The sequence below is a fragment of the Anomalospiza imberbis genome, chromosome 21 (assembly GCF_031753505.1).
Source record: "Anomalospiza imberbis isolate Cuckoo-Finch-1a 21T00152 chromosome 21, ASM3175350v1, whole genome shotgun sequence".
Classification (NCBI taxonomy): domain Eukaryota; kingdom Metazoa; phylum Chordata; class Aves; order Passeriformes; family Viduidae; genus Anomalospiza; species Anomalospiza imberbis.
This window is the reverse complement of record NC_089701.1, coordinates 10,734,219-10,754,028: the sequence shown is the minus strand read 5'-3', so window position 1 is coordinate 10,754,028 and position 19,810 is coordinate 10,734,219. Positions and strand designations below refer to the sequence as shown.

Below are 19,810 nucleotides of genomic sequence, written 5' to 3'. Positions count from 1 at the left end.
AAAATGGTTCTGTACAGAAAGAATCTTGGCATCAGCCACTACAATTTAGAAAGTAATTGGTCAAATAAATAAGATTACATCAACTTCTTGCTGCAGTGTAAGGTAATTTACACCTATTAAGTACCAGGAATTGTCCATGTTTTTCCAATGTATTGCACAGAAAGAAGGGCAGATTTCTGAATATTGTCTGTAAGCAGCATAACAGCCCTTACAGCAGCATAACAGCCCTTGAACTGTAGTGGAACTGGAGTTCTGCATTTCCTAGGAATTACCAGCATCTGACCCCTACTCACCCAGAAAAGGAGCTGGCACAGTCCTTGATTTTCATGGTCAGAAATTTAAAAATAAATAAATTATCTCACTGTCCCAGCTGGAGGAGGACGGAGATCAGCTGCAGGCTCTCCCTGTGCAGAACAGGGGAAACAGCTGCCCCCAGAGCCCATCTCTGCATCCTCACAAGCCCAGAAGAGACTGAGGAGCTGCAGGATAGGGGCCTGAGGAAAATGAGGGCACTTTTCTGGGATGTGCATCCCTGCACCCTCCTCTCAAACCACACACCAAGGTCAGAGTGGACCTAAATAGTGCAGAATCAGCGAATTGTGGAATGATTAAGGTAGAAAAAGCCCTCTAAGATTATCAAGTCCAACCATCAACCCAGTACCAACACATTCACCACTAAGCCACGTCTCCAGGTGCCACATCTACACATTTTTTGAACGCTTCCAGGGATGGTGATCCCATCATTGCCCTGGGCAGCCCGTTTCAGCCCTTTCCATTAATTTTTTTTTTTTTTTAATATCTAATCTGGACACTCTCTGGTGCATTTTGAGGCTGTTTCCTCTCATCCTGAGCAAGAGGCCCCTGCTCCCCAGGAGCACTCAGAGAACAAGTGACATCTTTCCAAACAGAAGTGCTTTTCTGAATACTAGATTTGGAAGGGTTTCAGATGTTTAATTTGGGGAAGTTAAGGGATAGTTTCCCTGTGCAAACACTAGCACAGAACAGTTTGGGATGTAGCAGCAAAAAGCCCCTTGGCTTAAGGTCAATAAAAGTGAAAACCCCATTTCTACCTATTCCCTCTCCTGGACACCTCACAGTGGTTATAACACTGACAGTCCCAAATAAACCAGTGGGTTTGAACCTGCCCAGTGCTGCTTCCAGTCACTGTCCCAGCAAGAGCTGCAATGCTGGGCAGTGTCACCCAGTTCTGCTCCACAGGAGATGGAATTGCGCCGCAGGAAAGGCCAAACAAACACAAGGAGATTTCTTGGTATAGCTTCTTGGTATGTTTCAGATAACATTTTAAACTGATCTGGCACTGATCAGCCCAGATGAGTCTACAAGACCCTCAAAACACCGGTGAGAAAACAGCACTGAGAGCAGGGCAGCAGAACCATCCTACACCCAAGTTCTCTGTCAAACTGGGACATTTCAGGTCACCAAAACGCAGGTGTCTGGTGCTATTTGAGATGTTCCGGTGCTCCAACTGCCTTCTGAGCCAGAAGTGTCCCTCAGCAGGGCCCTTGTCATGCTGCCAACCTCCTGCAAGTATCTCAGACACAGTCTGACACCTAAACCCTGCCAGAGGTGACACCTGCCACCAGAGCCACTCCTCTCCCCTGCTTCTCATTGATATCACAGTTCCATGCATGTTTTCTTTTTGAAAGCCTGGCATGGAGAAACTCCTTCCATGGAGAAACTCCTTCCATGCTTTTTAGTGATTTTGTCCTACAGAATGTCCAGGAGAACACCTGCCCTCCACAACCCCTCTTGCTGCTAGCCCGCAGTTGCTGGCAGGACCACCCTGAACACATCTAAGCAGAGCCACAGTCCAGCTGTGCTGGGCTTGCTCTGCCCAACTCGACCTTCTTTGTGCAGTTGCTGAGGCCAGGACAAACACAAAGCACCACAAGGGCACACAGAAAGCAGACAGGAGCCTCATGCCCTGCCTCTTTTTCCCTGCCTGCCTCCCATCAATATCCTCCCTACGTTCCTTCCCCTTCTTGTGAGGACAGGCACTGCCTGTGTTCCAGCAGCCCAGGATCCCTTAGGAAGGGAATGAAGAGCAAGCAGCGGGCACTGGGCACAAAGAGTCTCTTCCCATCCCTCTGCCCTCCAGGCATCTCCTCTTGGAGAAGGTGCTGCAAGGGGCAGCTCTCCTGGCTGACCAGGCCTGCAGCAGCCAGTGGGGATGAGGGCAGCCTTCTTAGGGTATGAAGAGGTTTGGATCCCTCTCCTTCCCCTCCTGCCCCCTCTGCCATCCCTGGCTCAGCCACTGGGTGCTGGCAGGCAGAGGGGGCAAAACCAGTTTACTACAGGGCTGGAAACAGGTTTTATTGCCCCACAATTAACTCCTGAGTTTCTGCCATTTATAGGAGCAGTCAGGATCACACCTGGGATTCCTTCCACAGAGCAGGAACAGGAAAAATCTGTACTTGTACTGCCCAGGGTGAACAAAAGAAAATCCCAGTCCCAAAATGTCACTGGCCTGCAATGGCAAGCTCCAAACAAGGACAGTACCACCTTCCTCAGAGTTCCTGGTATCTCTATAAATCCTGATATCTTTACCTATATAACCACTAGAGCTAGTCATATCAATGTAATTTATGTCTTTTTTTATGGCTGCAGCAAAGAATTTGAAAAAAATGATGAAATTGAAAACTATCCCATGAAGACTTCCAACCTCTTTGAACTTCAAATTGAAAAAAGAATCCAAAAATGATCCAATAATTCTGACTGAGAGTCTGTCATCGTGGAATCTTTTGGGAGTTTTTTCTATTCCTCCAGGTGACCAGAGGTCACACTGTGTCTCATCCTCTGCCCCCCATCCTTAATAGTGCCTGACCAGGCAAAGCTTGGGAGATCCAAACTTTATGTGAGCCTGAGGTGAACACAGGTATGGGACATACAGCACAAATGTGAGGGCTCCTCAGCTCCACAAGGAGCCTAAGGAATTTTATTTTTTCAAACATGTCAGGTCACAGGTGAAGCTCTAACCTTTTGTGAAGCTGTTGCCCAGAGCAGCTGTAGCGCCCCTGGATCCCTGGCAGTGCTCAAGGCCAGGTTGAACGGGGCTTGGAGCAACCTGGGACAGTGGAAGGTGTCCCTGCCCATGGCAGGGGGTGGCCCTGGATGGACTTTTTGGTCCCTCCCAACCCAAACCAGTCTGGGATCCTGTGATTCTATGAAGCTCTGTGTGAACTTTGAGCCATTCCCTCCTGTAAAGTCCAACCCTTCAAAACCAATAAAGTCCTAGACAGTGTTAGTTTTTGCACTGAAAACCAAAACTTGCTCAAAGATCCTTCCTTTATTCCCTCCTTTCCCTGCCAGCACCAGCCACCAGCCTGCACAGGTTGTTATTTCAGCTTCCTGCAGATGCACAGGTACAGATTCCCATCACTTTCAACTGATGCCAGAGACAGGGATATGTGATAGCACCGAGTCAGGCTGATAAAAGGCAAGTTTCAGCACCACTCGGCTGATAATTACACAGTTGTGAAAAATACACCAGTTGGCAACAAGCAGGAAATACAGAGTTTGCAATCCTTTGGAAAGCAAGACAACCCTCTGCCCCAGTGCAGCATGCAGCTCTGTGCTCTCAGGGCTTAGCAGGCACCACATGTGCACTACCCAGAGATAGCCTGAGCCTCCTGTCTCCAGAGCGGGACATTTGGGAGGTTTATCCCACACTCCACCATCAACAAAGACCCCTTCCCCACACACACCAAAGCACATCCTGATGAGAGAAAGATGGAATCTCCTGAGTGGAAGAGACCCACAAGGGTCAGAGTGTCCAGCCCCTGGAGCTGCATGGAAGAGCCCAACAGTCCTCTTGCTTTGCTGGGGTGTCCAAACAGTGCCTCAGATCATCAGCCTGTTACCACGCAGAGCCCACGCTGACCCTTCAGATGGATTTTCAGAAATCCCTAATGGCTGCAGAATTCAACCTGAGAGGAGTCACAGAACAGCAGCAAACACTCACCATGGGGCTGCAGTTCCATGGCCATGTAAATAACCAATGCTGGTTTATCACCATGGAATTTCATGCTATTTCATTGTTACATTTGTATTTATTGTAGGATCAGGGCAGTAAATTTTAAATTAACGTCTCATATAGGTAGAAATACCAGGAACAAGAAATTATGAAAGTCTGATTTCGCCATGACTAGTGAGCTTTATGCTTACTCTTAAAACACAAAACTAAGTCTATTATGGGATAACTATTTCATCAGATTGTTAATACTGAATATGCATGTGTGTGTACAAGTATTTATTTTCACATAAGCATAAGCTCTTTCTTGCATGAAATGAGAATAGCTAGCATAGAAGGCCCAGCAAAAGCAAGAATTTTAATACATATATAAGAAATTTCTATTTAAAAATATAAAACCAAAACAAATCATGCCATGATTGCCTGAACTCCTTTGTTTATACACCAAGAAAAACCTACCCTACTCCCTTCTCCTTGTGCTGTTAAAATTACTTGTGTCCTGTAGCACAAGACAGAGAGGTCACAACATCAGTCACCTGTTGAAAATGGTCAGAGCATGCTCAGGGAATCGACCATTTATCCCAGTTTCCTCACACACCTTGCTAGCTGCTGAGGTACAGCCTCCTTTCCCCCTTCCTCATCATTAATCAATGTAAATATTTGTAGTGTTCACTTACAAGTGCGTGCAGGAAAGTAAAATAATGTACTTGATAATCTCATCTAAATCACAGAGCCATGGAATGTCCTGAGCTAGAAGGGACCCACAAGGATCATCCAGTGCAGCTCCTGGCCTTGCACAGACACACCAACAATCCCACCCTGGGCATCTGTGAGAGCTTTGTCCAAACATTCTAGTTTGGCTCCAGCCAAAAAAAAGCATTTTCAAAGATGTAAAAGGAGTTAAAGTACAAATGTTCTCCCTTGCCCTTCCTGCATTTGCTTTCAAAGTGTTGAGAAAGTGCAGACAGAACTGTGATAGCAGAACTACAACATCCAGAGCTGGATATGCTAAAACATCTTCAGATAACCTCCAAGCAAACAAGCCTGTGAAATCCACACTCACCTGAATGTGGTCTGCCCAATTCTCCTCAGTCATGGTTTTCTGAAAAGACAAAATCACTGCTGAGCCATCTCAGGAAAGCGGGGGGATGTTCCATACAACAAACTAGAAATGAACATCTTGCCTTGTCCCCACTGGCATCACCTATGGCCAAGGAATGCAACCTGGGACACACAGGACACCTCAGCTCCTCAGTGTCTCCAGCTGGGGCACGGCAGAACACAGCTTGGATGAGGGAACTCTTACACCACAGCACATGAAGCATAAAAATTCCTATGCAGGTTTTGCCCAAACTGTTCATCTCTCCAGCCAGCCATGGGGAGCCATCCTGAGGGCTCCAGCCAAGGGAGGGATTTCAGGGGTCATCAGCAAGGCTGAGCCTTCAGAATATAAAAATACCATTTTTCTCAACAGTCAAATAATGAAAAATCCTCTGGAATCGTGAGGTCTGGGAAAGAAAACTGATAAGCTAATATTCCCATTCTAATGCAGTTCAGAGCCAGACTTGGGGAGAAACTGAGGACGGGACCTGCTCTCCACTCTGCCAAGAACTGCATGAGACCCACCATGAGTCTCACCCCAGAGCTGGCAGAGGAAACAGGGAGTGTCAGTGTCACTTTTATGGAAAGATACAAGAGCAAACAGGGACCAAGAGCCTCAAAGAAAACAGCTCTGAGATATCCAAGCATGTAATTTAAATATTACTGAGATAAAGGAGACATTTAACCAGAGCTCAGACACAGCTGAGAATGGTAAACAGAGAGCACCAAAGAGCTCTCAGAAGAAGGGACTGTGTCCAGAAACAGCTGCCAAATGTACCTTAATGGAATTAACCGGCCAGCTTGGATACTTTAAAGCAAGCAAATTCTCCAACACAAAGGAAGTGGAAGGCCAGAGAGAGCAGAACACCGGATCACAAATCCATTCCCTCTGCTAAACAAATACACCTGGAGAAATGCTCTGTGCTCCCTCTGTGGATGACCACACTCCCTACAGTGATGTCATCCAACATTAAAGCTCTGAGATGCAGGAGGCTGAAGTGCTCCATCCTCCCCAGCTCCTCTGGCAGTGGGTTTGGCAGGCAGCAAAGACAGATCAGAGGCTTCCCTGATGGACTGGGAGGGCTTGGGAGCAGAACTTGAAAAGAAGCTTGATCGTAAACTATTAATACATTTTGATTATCTCAAGTTATTAAAAATGTAAATGTAATAAAAATCCTCATTCCTTACACACAACACAGCACATACCTCAACAAATCTCTTGTAAAAGAGGTATTTCAGGGTTCTCAAGTGCCGCTGATTTATGACATTAGGGCAGAGAGCTGAAAGAAGGAAAAAGACATTTAAGTACGCAACATTTCCTGGAAGTTTTACTGTCTAGACATTACACTTTTCCTTCCCCAGTGTCAGACTGGGTTTGTGGAAGGCAGGATGCCCTCACACTTGGAACAATGAGGGACAGACTCACACACTGTCGGCTTATCTCAACTATACACTGTTATTTACACTTTCATCTGTGATTAGCAATGCTAATTCTTGGGTCTGATATCTCTGCTTCCACCAACCCCTGAGCGATAAGATCCACTCCCTGGTTCAATATGCTCCACAGTCAATGACTTCACACCTTTAATTAGGCAGCATCCTCACATGGGCACCGCCTCAGTCTCTAGAGGCTGCATTCTTTCGGGTTTAATTGGACCCGTGTTGTTAATTCATTCAAGCAGTTGTGAACAGCACACTCAGGATGTAAACTTGTGGCTGAAGTTTATCCGATAAAACACAGATCCATGAAAGAGGCTCCACATCCACACAAAGAGGGTGGGGAATACTGCTTTGCTGAGCTAGCAAGCCACAGTTGTTATTATTTTTATTGCTGGCACCTTCATTAGATATGGCTCATTACAACTGCAAAACCCAAGATGTTCACACAGCACCTTGTTTTGAAATCCAGTGCAAGGAGAGATAAAGGCTGGAGATAAAATGAAGTGGCATTAGCATAGGTATCTGTCAGTTCCTGCTGGATGCTGGGCTGCCAGTACAGGGAAAGGCTTCACCAAAGCCTTCCTTGGGCTTTCAGATGAGGCCAAAACCACTCACTGGGAGCCAGAGGGAGCAGGGCCAGCAGTCACAAACAGTCACAGAGAACAGGAACGTGAAATTCTCTGTAGCCTCCCTTGAGTTAGCACCCACAGGGAGAAACTGATTCCTCATTCCTTTGTGTGCCCCACACAGGGCATGCCCAAGGACTAAACCCCAGGAGAAGAAAGAGTGAACTCTGGATATCAGAGCCTGGGATCAGAGGGGTGTGGATTGATGTCCCACTGGTTACAGCAGCTCCTCAGAGTGCCCTGAAACATCACCTCAGAATGTGAGCATTTCCATCTCAAACAGAAATGCTTAAAGCTGTTATTTTTAAGGTAATCTTCCACAGTGTGGCAACAAATCCTTCCCCTCAAAGTATCTGAGGAAATTTCTGCAATTATCACGTAGGATATTGCACCAGTAAATATGGTGATCTTTCATCGGGATATTGTCCGAGTATCTGGAGGAAAACTCATCAGCTCATGGAAAGGAACAGTCTCTAAAGAATATAAGATCAAGGTAAAAATAGTAACACCACCACCTAACTTAAGGTTTTCAAAGTTCTTCAGAAAGAACCATGGCATGACCCCTCCAGGCCACCCACAAGATCCACTGAACAGCTTTTTCTTTGAGCTTCTAAAGGAAATATCCAAAGCACAGGCTGTGGCAGAACTGGGGGAGTTGAATGCTTGGCTTCTGTATGGAAAAGACAGAGGAACATGGATGGACTGGAAATATGTTTGAAGGCACTGGTGACATACTTTATTCTGATGGAGCAAAGGAACTGAGTTTGAATCTGGGTTTCTATATTTTATTACAAAAACCAGAGAAGGATGAATCCAAAACACACAGAGAGGTAGGACAGAGAATAGACCGAAAGCAGCCCTGGGAGAAGGACCTGTGGGTGCTGTGGTTGAGAGCTTGACCTGCCCCAGCCCTGCTCAGGGGAGACCCCACCTGCAGAGCTGCCCCATTCCTGGGCCCCAGCTCCTGTTAAAATATGTCCAGAGGAGGCCACGGAGCTGCTCCCAGGGCTGGAGCCCTCTGCTGTGGAGCCAGGCTGGCAGAGCTGGGGGTGCTCACCTGGAGAGGAGAAGCTCCAGGCAGAGCTCAGAGCCCTTCCAGGGCCTGAAGGGGCTCCAGGAGAGCTGGAGAGGGACTGGGGACAAGGGATGGAGGGACAGGACACAGGGAATGGCTCCCAGTGCCAGAGGGCAGGGATGGATGGGATATTGGGAATTAGGAATTGTTCCCTGGCAGGGTGGGCAGGCCCTGGCACAGGGTACTGTGGCTGCCCCTGGATCCCTGGCAGTGCCCAAGGCCAGGCTGGACGGGGCTGGGAGCAGCCTGGGACGGTGGGAGGTGTCCCTGCCCATGGCAGGGGTGGCACTGGATGATGTTTAATGTCCCTTCCAACGCAACCAGTTGGGGATTCTATGAAAAACATGAGGGTGAAGGGTAACTTGTTAAGAGAGACAATAGAATGGAGAGCTGTGCTGATATTTACCACCTGAATTAAAACACTCTGGAGGAAAATCACCATGGAAGTCATGGGCAAAAAAAAGGGGAATAACCTCCTGCTCTGTTAAGTTGTACAAGTCATGCCCTTGTTTCTAACAGAGCATCTTCTGCACGGTGAGTGCTCCCAGGCCTCAGCGGGGGCTCTCACTGGTGACTGCGTGGACATGGGCTGGCAGGTCTTCGAGCCCTGAGGATGTGTGGCCAGCTGTGGCTCACCTGTGCAGCTGTGGCCAGCCGTGGCTCACCTGTGCAGCTGTGGCCAGCTGTGGCTCACCTGTGCAGCTGTGGCCAGCCGTGGCTCACCTGTGCAGCTGTGGCCAGCTGTGGCCAGCCGTGGCTCACCTGTGCAGCTGTGGCCAGCTGTGGCCAGCCGTGGCTCACCTGTGCAGCTGTGGCCAGCTGTGGCCAGCCGTGGCTCACCTGTGCAGCTGTGGCCAGCCGTGGCTCACCTGTGCAGCTGTGGCCAGCTGTGGCCAGCTGTGGCTCACCTGTGCAGCTGTGGCCAGCTGTGGCCAGCCGTGGCTCACCTGTGCAGCTGTGGCCAGCTGTGGCCAGCCGTGGCTCACCTGTGCAGCTGTGGCCAGCTGTGGCCAGCCGTGGCTCACCTGTGCAGCTGTGGCCAGCTGTGGCCAGCCGTGGCTCACCTGTGCAGCTGTGGCCAGCTGTGGCCAGCTGTGGCTCACCTGTGCAGCTGTGGCCAGCTGTGGCCAGCTGTGGCTCACCTGTGCAGCTGTGGCCGTGCGCAGCCCTCTCCTGCCCTCTGCTGCCCCGCAGCGCGGCGCTCCCGGCAGCGCGGGCCGGCCGGGGGCGGTCACACGGACGGAAATCCCACGTTAAACCAAACGGACAACTGGGTGCTCAAGCCAGGGAAACATTCCTCCTGGTCCATGTTGAAAAACCTGTGGAAGCCCACGGCAACCACTCGCTCTCAGCGCTCAGAACCGGAGGTGCTTTTCCGTCATTGTCCCAGCACAGCCCCCCCGGTAGCGGGGCTCTCGGGTACCCCTCTCTCCCCTCTGTCCATCCGCTTGGATCTCCCTCCTTGGCACGGAGGCACTAAGCCCAACAGATGAGGCTGTTACACTTCTTCGAGCAGGATCCTTTCTACCTCAGACTTGGGAATTGTCAACAAATAACAGCACTGAGCTCTCTCTGTGTCCTGGCTGTGCCAAACCACAGCAGAGAACAGACTCATCCATGCCAGCCCTGGGACAGGGCTGTTCCCTCACCTCTGAGATCTGTTTTGACTGAAACTTGCATTTGTAAAGTCGATCTCACAGGGTCTCCAAAGACTATTAAGTAATTAGCTTGGAAAAGCTACAGGCTCTTTAAGCCAGAGAACACTGACCCAGGTGTGAGGAAAGACTCTATAAACCTCAATTTCCTCAATCACACACCACTTCTGCCCAGCTTCTTCCTCCCCCAGTAAGGGTAATTAAATGAAATCCACACACAGTTTATTGGGACACATTTGGGACTCGGCAGAAAATCTCCCACTTCCCATGCCCTGTTAGGGAGTTAACAGGAATACTGAAATACAGCTCTGAAAAAGAACAGAAGGACTAATCTAAGATGATGGCATTGTTTTTTTTTCCCTGAGGTGTGAGATCTTTTTTTAATTGGGCCACCTCCTATCTGGCTCTGAAATTTAGGGCTGGCAGTTCCCAGGAGTATTCTCAGTTATGATGGACACCTCAGCTGTCTTTGGCAGTCAGTGTGATTTACTGTGAGTGGGCAAGAGTGAGCTCAAGCAGTGAAATCTCCAAGTCGATTTGGAGCTGCAAGAACTGAGTCACACACAAGTTTGCCTTCTCATACCCAGAAACCCCATCCTCCTCCAGCCCTTCTCATCAAAGCCACTTCCCTCCCTGCTGCTGCTCTCAGGCTCTCACAGCGAGTGGGACTCACAGGGAGGAGGAGACCGAAAGCAGCCACAGCATCAGATGAGCCCAGGTGAGGTGACAAGAAGTGTGAGCTCTGCCTCACCACCAGCGTTTGGGGGAACTGCTCAGAACAAGAGAAATGAGGGTTTCTTTTATCTGTACACTTTGCCCAGCCTGCTTACTTTTCGTGTGCTCTTCCCTCCCAGTCAGACTTGCTTTTACTAAAGAATGGAGAAAGAACACCCAGAAATGCAGCAAAAGGGAGGGGAGAGATGGGAAGACAAAGAAAGCCACATTATTCCAGCTGCTAGCATTTCCCAGTTCAGTTCCAGCACGCCCAGCACTAGGGCAGCAATTCCTCTGCAGGTATTCATCCCCTTCCAAAGCACTTCAAAGGACACTGACAGCCACAGTTTAGCAAGGTGTGAATTCCTGCTCGTGGTGTGATGTAAAAAATAAACTCCTACTGTCCTGCATGGGACTGTGGGAGTCACCCAGCACTGGTTTTAGCTGAAGTCCAAACCAGATGCCCACATCCCCTCTCACACCAGCAGAGGTGGGCAGCCCTCTTGAGCAAGGACTTGCTCTGCACTGCAGACACTGCAGTTTGCATGGGAGAAAGGGCTGGAAGGACATTTGTCTGGAAGGAATGGGGTCTGTATTTACCCCAAGGAATCTCCTCACCAGTGAATGGCTGTGGAGGACCAGAAAGATCTGGCCATTATCAGCAGCTACAACATTGGGAAAGCATCACCAGGTTGAAGCACGCTGCATCCCATGGAGTGCACCTGAGCCCAACACATGCTCCTCTTCTAGATTTTTCTTTTCTGTAATTATTATTCATCAGGATTTTGCATGTGAACAGTTACATCATTTCACCTCTACCATTACATCATGCCCTTGGTGGAGGAGCTTTCATAAGGAAAGAGGAACAAGTCTTTTCTCTTTACAGATCATCAAAGACAACACAGCCAACACTGTCAAGGAGGGAAAACTTGACAGTGAACTGAAAACTGATGAACTCCTGGGAAGCTTTTAATTTCTAAATAAATCATTCCCATATGTCTCAGCTTTCACATGAATGTGCTGGGTCTAATTATATCCCCTTCTCTTCCAGTGAGGGTTTGAAAAGTTTATCTTGTTAACTTTTGAACACCAGTCTGAAGATGGGAAGATTAATATGCAATAGTGTTGCTGACAGGTGTAACAAGCCTACAATTTCTGTTTAGAAAACCCTTTTCAGTCCAAGAAAAGAGAATTGCATACCTTGGGTTGATGATGGGAACCTCTGCAGGATAAAAGCTAATGGTGCACCTAAAAGGGTCTGGTGCAAGGCCCCAAAGAGAAGGAAAAATCAACAGTCCTCACTAAGAACTAAAGCAAGGCAGATTTTGTTAAGAGACCTGCTGGTGAAGCTGCTGGTGAAGTGATGGAAAATGTGCCCCTTCTCTTGCAAGGTTGCAAGAGCCTTAAAATTCCCCCCACCAACCCTAGTTTATGCAAAGAATACAAAGGGCTGTGAGGCTCCTGCTCCCCAAGGGTTATCTCCTCCCAGCTGACGCACCCACAGCTCAAGAAAACAGATCCCCAGTGAATAATGACTTGCCTCTTATGTGAGAGGAATGGAGTCATAACTCAGAGCTGACCATGGTGTGTTTATGCAAAGCCATGCTGAGGTCAGGATTTATTTCAGATCATGGCAGAAGCAGTCTATCAGTCACCAGCACTTCATTCTTTGACAGCACAAAGTGGTAATTCCCATAACTTGCCAGCTTTGTTTTTTCAATGTCATTAATTAAACCCTGAAATTCCCCAGGATAAACGACAGCAAAGATTCCTTGATGACCATGGAAGAAGACAAATTGACTTTGTTCTTTATTACTGAGATAACTCCACATTATGTTGTAATAACCCATACCTGAGTCAACGTTGAATCTCTCCAGGAGCCTGAAGACCAGCTTACTGAGCACCCTGCAGTTAAATTTTTCGGGTTTGTACTTGGACAGGCCTTGATATGGTCTGTAACAACATCATAGAGACACATCTGTGGCATCATCTACAGGATGCTTCCCAAATAGCAGACATTTAAGAGCAGAGGGATTGGGGTTTGCAGGATGTTGAGAAGGACAGGCCCCTGCCTTTCCCAAGATACAGTGAAAAGCCAACAGCACAACCACACAAATTTCAGGCAACCACTTGAAGCAAGTCCAGAGGCTCATTTTAAAGAAAGAGAAAGTGAGCAACTCCTTTTCATCTCTTTTTCAGAGCTGACAGCAACTATTGCAGATACACTGTGACTCTGACTGTGCTGCTGGCTCTGAGTGACAAGAGTTATTTGAGTGAGAGGCAATTCAGAAGTGAAAACACACACCATGAGTTGATGAGCACAGGAAGGTTAACCACTTGCATCTCTTGTTTTTCTGCCACTTCATCACAGTGTTATCTTCCTGCCAAACCTGTACAACCGATACTGAAAGTCACCCTTGTCTGCAGCAAAGCACAAGAGGCTGATTGCTCCAGCCTCCTCGGGAAGCTTTGATACTGCTCTGCTGCTGGGGTGTCCTGCACAGGTTTCATCTTGGCAGGAACGGAGCATCTGTCAATAGCAAGGATTCCTCTGTCCTACAGCCTGGGTCATTGGAGAAGGCTCTGACACAGCCACCAGAATTTTCCCTTTTTCAGCCAAAAAGTCAATATATTGCACTCCCTTATGCTGGGACACAATCACAGACAGCCAGGGAACGGACACACTGCTCTGATCACAGACAGTCAGCCAGGGGACAGACATACAGTGCTCTGGCAGCACCTTGGCCACAGCTGTTCAGAAAAACAAGTGTTTCTACCTTGTGATGTCTCTGATATTGAAGCTGGGGTCACACCATGAGTCCAGGGTCTGCAAGAGCTTCCTCTGGAGCTCAGGATATTCTGCCACGTATTCTTCCACCAAGTTAGCTTTATCCTGGAGCAGTAGTGGGGTACACATCTAGGAGAAGGAATTATGTTAACGCGCTGTGCCCTGCCTTTGAGCCCCATGGAGCATGAGCGCGAGTCCCGGCCCTGCCCAAGCCACCAGTGCTGCCTACAGGAGTGCTGTGACATTTGTAACACAAATACTATCAAAGCTTCAGTGCAGCAAAGTACTGATCTCTGCCTCAGTGATGAGCACAGCCAGGATTTGTTATAGCAGTGGCTGCAGCCAGAAAAACCAGGTAAGAGGTGTAATGGAGGCGAAAAAAACACTCTGTGCCTAACCTTGATGTAAAGGTACATCAACAACACAACAGGGACTTCTTGGGAATGGAGTAAAGCCTCAGGTGAAAAGCAGCAGAACTTGGAGGGCCCTGATGGATCTCCTGCTAACAAAAGGTGGATCTGATGACAGAGGAGCCTGCAGAGGAAATGACTCACCTTCTCTACATCTTGATCTGGCTGTAATTTCAGCTTAATACTCAGTATGGCTGCCTAGAAAACATGAAAAAAGTTGTGTATTTAGAAGAACCCTACAGTGGATAAATGTGCATTATTCCAAAGTGAAATAAAAATAATGTTATACACATTTTAATGTGTTAATTATTTCTGTTACGTTGTCAAGCACAAGTCCTGCAAACATTTGGCCACATTCATTCCACAAATGTACAAGAACACTCCTGGTAGAGCTGCATATCCTGAGTGGCAACAGCCCCTGGAGCAAAAATTAAAGATCAAATTGTTGGGCAGAAAGCAAGTGAAGTACTTGGACAAAATCAGCTGGGATGGGTATTTCCTATTTATTCCACACCCCTGAAAGCACCAGGGTCACCACAGGCAGAGAGATGGGAAGAACTGTATTTTTCCCTTTCATGGCATCTCCAAATCTTTGATAAGTCAAGACCTGCCACGTTCACAAACTGCCTCCAAATCAGGATCTTCTGGAACCTGCTGGGATGAGCTGCAGGAACTCAAGCTCAGAAGAGCTGGTTCAGCCACTGCCTGTCCCATCCCAGCTGGGGACCACAGGAATGGATGAAGCTCTAACTGGGAGGCACAGGCACAGATTAGGATTTACAGGAGGTGAGAGTGTCTCGTTTCTGTAGTGTGTGAGAACACTTGGATCCCAAATACAGGATAAGCACTTAATGGGTGACTTTAATATAGTGCCTTGTGCCAGTAACTGGGGCAATCAGGGCAAGGAGCAATGGAGCACCTCTGTGTGTTAGTGCTGAGGAGGGAACCAGGAATGAGGAGGTTAGACATGGAGTGTCCTTCCAACACCTGTGCCAAGTCAGGCTGCATCTTCCCAAAGGGCTGTGAGCAGTGCTGAAAAGACATCTGTGGCCCTGGCAGAGCTCGTGTGCAGAACTGACCAGCGACGGGATGGACTCCACTGAGCTCACAAACACCAGTTTGTTCAGAGGAGGATAAAGCCAGTGTGGCAGGGAGTGGAGGAAAAGCTCTTCTCTTCCATAGGTTTCTTTGCTCTTGGTGATTGAATTTGATTTGAGAGAAAGACCAGGAAAACGACGCATTTGTCAAAATGGATGCACGATAGAACTGTACTATTTGTTGGAATATAGAATAGTAAATTGGTTTGGGTTGGAAGAGGCCTTTAACTGGCAACCTAGTTGCAACCCCCCTGCAGTGAGCAGGGACATCTTCAGCTGGATCAGGTTGCTCAGAGCTGCTGTCCATCCTGACTTGGAATGTTTCCAGGGATGGGGCAGCTGCAGCTTCTCTAGGCAAGCTGTGCCAGGGCCTCACCACCCTCACTGAAAAAAAATCTCTTATATCTAATCTTAATCTCCCCTCTAATAGTTTAAAACCATCACCTCCTTTCCTCCACTCCAGGCCCTGCTAAAATGTTTGTCCCCATTTTCCTTATAGACCTCATAACACATAAACAAAATGCAGTACCAAGTGTGCATTTCCCCAGGGAAGGAAAACCCCACCATGACATGTCACCTGCATTAAACTTTTCTGGAAAAAAACAGAATAACCCAAGTGGGGGCAGGCAGATGCCTTGAAATCCATTTCCTGTGATCACTCAAGAGCAACCTGAACTCACCCCATCACTGGCAGCACGTGGCCTGCAGAGCCCCAGAGGCACCACAGACATCTCACAGCTCATCCCTGCTCACAGCAGCAGCAGTGGATTATGTTTCTTTCTGGGGAATTCGTGCCTGGATTTCACCCACTGCATCACAGAGCGAGTGTGCCAAAGCAGAGAACTAAGACGTGCCATGGCAGTTCAGCTGCTCTATCCTACTGCCCCACTTAGAAGTGGGAAAACAGTTTTTTCTGTTTGTTTTGTTTTGGGTTTGCTTTTGGGGAAGTTTGGGTGGTTTGTTTTTTTTTTTAACACTGCTTCATTGGAAGACCAGACTTTATCTTCAAAAGAGAAATCAAGAGGAGAACTTTAAGTAACAAAAAGAGGAATCACCATTAATGCAGGGACTGAACAGAAATACACAGGAGCATTGGTTAGCCCAGCTAAACCTCAGCCAAACCTCTCCAACTCCAGACTTTATGACTATTCCACAAGGCTGAGGCAGAGAGCTGCTTCTTTCCTCTCACATTATCAGTTTAACAATACAATGTTCAAGCTGAGTGATTATTCTCAGGTTGAAGGTTGCTATTTCTGGTGTGGACGTGAAAAGGGGGTTTGGGTCTCCAAAGCTTTGGCAGCTGGTTTTGCTTTCCTCCCAGCTCCTCAAGTTTGCTGAATCAAAAGAAATCATTAAAAAAAAAAAAAGAGAAGAAAATATTTGCAACTCTCCAGACCTTGTTTCATCATTTGATCTCATTAGTACCTCCTATTGTAGCCTTAGTTTTAACTGCAACATCCAACAGCTCCCTTAATGGCTTTTTAATGTTCAGATTAACCTAATTGCAGCACTGTTATCTACATGGCAGAGGTTTATCTCCAGCTCCACTAACTGTACAGGTGACTTCATCAGATGAACATGTGTGGTGTCAGGTTGGGTTTTCCTCTTTCCCTGGTTGGATATACCACCCTGTCCCCAAGGGTGCAGAACAACAGATGTTCATTTGTCCAGAGTGTGGGGAGCCCTCTCTTCCCTGCCCAGGGCTGGCAGATGCAGCTCCCCCACAGCAGGCCTGGAGGACAGAGGAGCTTCAATCACAGAGATTCATGGAATCCTCATGGTTGGAGAAGACCTCTAAGATGACTAAATCCAGCCATCAACCCAGCACCACCACAGCGTTCACTGCCAAACCATATCCCTAGGTTATTTTGAACATCTCCAGGCGTGATGACTCCATTGCTCTGGGCAGCCTGGCCCATAATCTGGTTTTTAACAGCAATTTAACATCCTCCAGCTCAAGCAGGAGCGGAGCAGGCAGAGCCATGGTGCTGCTGGCAGAGCCTCCCTGCAGCAGGGAGCACTCTGGGAGCAGGGCAGCTGCCTGGTCCATGCCTGAAGCTATGCATGGAAGGCGAAGCGTGAGCCGGGCACTAGAAACAGGCACCAGGCTGGATGAGGCTGCAGCTCCCGGGGCTGGGCTGAGCGGGAGGCCAGCAGAGATAACATCAGCCTGTTTACAATGGGAATAGTAAGAGAAGAGATATGAGTAACTGTAATAAAGATGAAAGTGCTTGGCAGCTGTGTCTGTGGTCTCAACTTCGAGCTATTTTAAGATTTTTGTTTTGTTATTATCGTGTTTTGAATTGTTTCACTCCACAAACAAGTTTTGTGTAAAACGAGCCTATTTTTAACAGTCTGTTTAGAGCCGATAAGATCTCCAGCAAAGCAACACCTCATTCGCAGGCTCATTTTGACTCAGAAAACAAACACTTTAATGAGGCTGAGCAGGCTGTAACTGAACGGGTGAGAAACCCCCTCCCCACTCAGTGCCAGCACTGCCCATCTGCAGTGCTGGGCTGGAAGGCGAGCCAGGGAAGCTGGAATCGGGCAATCCCGTTCGTGCAGCCGCAGATCCTCGGGCTGGATCAGCAGGGCTGCGCAGCTCCTGAACAGCAGGTACCCCCCGACTTCACCGGCTGGTCAGTAAGAGCCAAAACCCGAGGCAGGATGCAGGAACATGGGCAAGCTCTGGGGAATGCTGAGATATTGACACCTATCAGGGTCTACTCACCCCCCTCAAGCCCCAAAGATAATTTTATTGTCATGGCTGGTGGTACAAGGAGCCTTTGCACAAAAATATGTTTCATCCACAGAGTTTCTAGCATAATCTAATAACAGCAATAATTTTCATTATTGCAGTACATAACAGTATTCAACCTAAACCCCCACAGATGACAACAAACCAGGGGGAGGCTGGTCCCTCTTGCCTTGAACCCCCACGTGTACCTGGGAGCAGGATGTGATGAATGCACTGCATGCACTGCTTAGTGCAGGAGAAAAGCTGATGGCCATTGCCTGATCCATCCCCTCTCCAAGCTCCTGAGCCTCCTCATCGTTGAGGAGCTTTGGGCCCTTCTTTGACTTAATGATGGTGAGTGCAAAAATCCCATCTGGACATTTTGTAATAGTTTTGTATCCCAAGGATAAATCCCTAAAATACAGCAGAGGGCCGGTTGAGTCTGGGGAAGAATTGAAAGCTGGGCAACACTACATTGAATTCCACCTGACCCACGTGTACGTGCACTGACCAAAGGATGGGGGAAGTTTCCCAAACCTGACATGTTCAGGCCCAGCCATGAGCACCAGAGCACTCCTGCAGTCACGCGAATGCAACCCACAGCATGGGAAAGTGGGGAGTGCTCTGGGACACCCTGCACCTATACCTGTTCCTCACGGCTTGTTTTGAATGCAGTTGGCTCTGTCTCATCGAAAAATGACTATTCTTTCCACGTACAGTACGAGGTGCAGGAAGCCACACAAGATCTTATCTGCAAGGGCATGTGCACTTGGGTGGTGTCTGCACTGACAATTTCTGCAGTTTTCCCACGGTGGGGCTCGCAGCAGAGGAATTGCCTCGTGCAGGAGAACTGCTTGGAGTGCTGAGGCAGGACAGACACCACTGCTTGCTGATGACTCCTGCTCTTGGCTCTGCTGCAAGTGAGCTGGGACAGCACAAACACAGAGATGGCTGTGCCTCACTGAGTGCACTATTTCTGAACACACAGTGAGGGAATTTCTGAAAACCCAAAGAATAAACAAAACAACAGAAGGAGACTTTGCAGAGGAGGAACCAATGTCAACTCCAAGAAAATCACAGTGATCAAAGCCTGGATAATGGCAGAAATAATGCAGTAAAAGGCACACCAGGTATTAATCATCGGGCACATCTGGTTTGTGTTTTGGAATCACTCATTTCAAACTTGAGGCTAATCAACTTTGCTGAGCTCTCAGAGTGCATCGCTGCAAGTGGATGACATCAGGTTCGATGGTTGATTGCTTCCTGCTCAAAGGGCACTTCATACACAGCTGGCTGTGGGAAGGTCTGCAGAAACCAGGGAAACAGGACATTCCTCAGGTCCACACTCAGGAGACCAGGGAAGAATAAGACCATCAGCATGGAGCAGTGACAGGTTATTCCCAGGCAAAGAATTTGAGGTAGAGGGACAAAAGGCACAGGTGAGGGAAAGAGAGAACTGAAGCCAGCCCTCCCTGATTTGTGTCCCTCAGGTCCTTCAGCAGTTTTAGGTGGGGTTTAACTGCTTGGCTCATTCTCTGAGCATTGCCCACCTCCACCAGACCCAGACTCCGCACGCTGGATCTGCTGCACATCCCCAGGGCTGTCCCAGAGCCCAGAAATTCTGGCAGTAGGAGCAGAAATCTGCCATCTCATTTATGACCCCCAGCAATGCTGAAGCTCCTTCCCAGCATTCCCCAGGCACAGCCCAGGGCAGAGGTGGCTCTGAAGGCTGGGAAGGGCAGAAGTGGCCCATGGCCCGTGGGCTAGCTCCCTTTACTGCAGAGGGGCATCACCGGGCAGGCAACGTGCCACTACAGCAGCAGGGTATGTTCAGAGGAAATGGGGGTGGATACTGAAACATCATCATCTTTATGGGAGAAACGGCTGCTGTGACATTTTTCTTGGGCTTCTTAGCTAATATGATTCTTAATTTAAAAGAAAAAACGAAATACAAATTAACACACTTTAAAATATAGTAAGAGCGGAACATGCCTTTGTATAGTTAAGGTGGTGAATGGAGATAAGAAGCAATATCAGAGACATTTTCCCTGGCCTGAGAACAGCTCAGAAAGAGTCAGAGTGAGAAAATCAAAAATCTGATTATCCATTACTGTGCTCAATCAGTGCTAACACTGATCTCTACAACAGATCTGCAAAGATATGCTGCGTGTAGTCC

General features: G+C 48.2%; 1 protein-coding gene across 16 annotated transcripts in view; it reads right to left on the bottom strand.

Annotated features, from left to right (window-relative positions):
- EXD3 (exonuclease 3'-5' domain containing 3) overlaps positions 1-19,810 on the bottom strand; it is a 254,131-nt gene that overhangs the window by 144,965 nt on the left and 89,356 nt on the right. For all 16 annotated transcript variants that reach the window (XM_068211677.1, XM_068211679.1, XM_068211675.1 and 13 more), the window contains 5 exons: positions 13,945-13,998; positions 13,380-13,519; positions 12,455-12,555; positions 6,299-6,372; positions 5,055-5,093 (listed from right to left, as the gene is read on the bottom strand). In XM_068211677.1, the coding sequence (XP_068067778.1) occupies positions 5,055-5,093; positions 6,299-6,372; positions 12,455-12,555; positions 13,380-13,519; positions 13,945-13,998 (408 nt within the window). The remainder of the gene's footprint in view (positions 1-5,054; positions 5,094-6,298; positions 6,373-12,454; positions 12,556-13,379; positions 13,520-13,944; positions 13,999-19,810) is intronic.